General features: G+C 41.3%; 1 protein-coding gene across 3 annotated transcripts in view; it reads right to left on the bottom strand.

Annotated features, from left to right (window-relative positions):
* The window catches only part of LOC138051892 (uncharacterized), a 15437-nt gene extending 14730 nt beyond the window's left edge, over positions 1 to 707 (bottom strand). Inside the window, exons 1-2 of one of the 3 annotated variants that reach the window (XM_068898187.1) lie at positions 530 to 707; positions 202 to 354 (exon numbers count right to left, since the gene is read on the bottom strand). In XM_068898187.1, coding sequence (XP_068754288.1) covers positions 202 to 354; positions 530 to 534 — 158 coding nt within the window. In that variant the 5' untranslated portion in view covers positions 535 to 707. Of the gene's footprint in view, positions 1 to 201; positions 480 to 529 lie in introns of those variants that run through there. The other 2 variants (XM_068898188.1, XM_068898186.1) reach the window with 2 other exon arrangements.
* Positions 708 to 2500: the final 1793 nt, after the last annotated feature.

Genomic DNA, 2500 nt, shown 5'->3' with positions numbered 1-2500 from the left:
GGTTCAACTTACTGTTATACATGATAAATCAATGTTTGATCAAACTACTTTTTGCCGGCCATATAACTACATGTACTTGTGTTGTGATTTGCAAACGCATTGCTGGCGGAATTTTTTTAATTCGTTATGTAGGAGGGTTGCCCTCAGGTCTTGCGACCCACTATAAAATCCGCAGAGAAATCACACAAATTCTAAACTTACCGAGTAAGGTCCAGATCCACTAAGCATGGAAAGTGAAACAATAGCAACCTTTCTATATCGGCAGCCGCGTGGTTTTTTGTGAAGGCGATCTGCTTCACTCTTCCTGCAGCTTCGAGGCGGCTGAACTCGCGTCTGGTTGGCATAGCTTTTGATCTATTCTCAAGATGAACAAAAGTCCTTAAAAAAGCTCTAGATCCGTGTCGTTTGGGAGAGGGACGAGGAGCAACATCGCTATCACTAGACTCGCTAACGTTTCTTGTAGCCATCGTGGAGGAAGAGAGATCAGCAGCGTATCATTCACTCTTTGTAATTGAAAAATGAAACTTACCCCATTGTTTATTGCTTAAAAGTTTGACCGGTTTTTATCCCCAAGGGGCATACAGCATCCGGTTTTTCATATGTTGTGCAGTCGACATGTGTCTGCTAAAGCTTTGGATCTTTTGTCAAGAGGAACGTAAGTTCCTGAAAAAGCTCTAGCTCCACGTCATTTTGGAGACCAAAGGAACAATCGCTGTCACTAAAGTCAATATCGTTGCTTTTTTCGTCATCTTGAGGGAAACTGAGAGAGTCGTCTTGTCATTTAGTCTAATTGAAAAACGATACGTACTCATACCAAATAAACGTTTGACCGGTTCTTAATAGTTTAATCCCATGGGGACCACAGTCGTGATACATTACAAAACAATCTAAACCATTTCAATTTTCAATTTTGAACACTTAACTTTCTGTATTTCGACAACTTCATTTCAAGTTATTTCGTTATGCAAACCATCACTAAACCAATTCTGTTTGTTCTGTGCCATTTCAAGATCTGGTCTTTTGGGCGGTGTTGGCCGCCCATAGAGCACTTGCCTGCGTGGCTGGCGGGATATTTTATAGCAGGGTTACATTAAACACTCGCGAGTACGCTGGTTTTGGCTGCGAGTTGGCCGCGACTGGAATGTGGACAAGTCATTTCTTAGCTCGCGGCCAAAACAACGAAGTAACCATCGCTTTACTGCCACTTATTTCATTTATTTAATCACTCACTGAAATATTGTCACCATTAAATAATCATGCAAAAAAATCCCGCCCGCTAAGCAGGCTAATAGAGGACAGTTTCTGGTTTCCATATGAACTTATATGCTATGCATTCAAAAGAGTGACGGTGTTGGTACAACGTGTTGTTTTAATAGAAACAAAAAAAATGGAGTTCCCGCGAATTCTGAGTTAATTGTTGTAAACTAAACTCTGTGAGCGTGGACTGGTTTTCCTGATTGTACTTGTTACAAAAGGAGCCAAACATAGGGACATAGGGTAATGGTGGGTGGGGTAATCCCGCGTTCGATATATTAAAATTCAGTCCTAAACAAAAGATATCATCGTTGTACAACATATGCAGTCACTTCTTCTATACAGGTAAGCTTGAAGCAATTACAATTTTTGTGAAAGGTTAAAGCTATTAGTTGGGCAGGAAGTGAGTCGATGTTGGTGGAGAAAGGCCAAATCTCAAAATTGCTTCAGTTTGTTGCTCGTAAGTTTCCTCTGAATGTGCCATGTTCATCGCTTCAGATTTAAAGTGAAATGAAGTACACTGTTGCAGGATACCGCTGGATGCTGTGACGTTGCCGTCTCTTGATCCAAGTCTTTTGGCTCCCAGGCCATTTCACGAGCCCATCTAATCTTGGGTTTCTGACCATAGAGGCCAAACATTTACTTGATGACTTGTAACTTAAAGGCCTTGTTGTTTCGGCTCGAGATATTTTCATATCAACAACTAGGGGATTTTTTAAAGATGTATTTTCAGCATGTCACAGGCAAACCAAGGAAAAAGAAAGCAGAGTTCTCACATAGGTCTTACATACGACCCTCTGATAACTAGTTGATGGGATTTTCATTCAGAACACTCACTGAAGAAGGAAAATATTTAACACGGAACAGTCAATTTCTTTCCCTAACCCCCAATTTTTCCACCCTGCAAGCAGAGCCTCTTTTTGTCTTTTTCTGTACAGAGGAGGAGAAAAGGCGGCTCTGCCTGAATCGCGTCAACTCTTTGAAGCCGTCGCAGGCCAAGTTTCTGGACTAGTCAACCTGTTTTCTCTCGTCAAACAGTTTTTTTTTCTAGTGCGAGCATCCTTTTAGTTATAAAACCATGGTTGTAATTGAACTCCTCCCTCTCTATTCAACGAAAAATCACGATGGCGGTAAGATCTGCTTGAAGCCAAGCACTTAGGCCTGGTTTCGATATTGTATCCTGGTAACATAGCCGCGCATGCTAATAAAGATCTGACTCTATTCATGCAGAGTTTTTCTCGATAAC

Source organism: Montipora capricornis, chromosome 6 (assembly GCF_036669925.1).
Source record: "Montipora capricornis isolate CH-2021 chromosome 6, ASM3666992v2, whole genome shotgun sequence".
NCBI lineage: Eukaryota > Metazoa > Cnidaria > Anthozoa > Scleractinia > Acroporidae > Montipora > Montipora capricornis.
The sequence above is the reverse complement of the archived record's forward strand: the minus strand, read 5'-3'. Positions and strand labels throughout refer to the sequence as shown.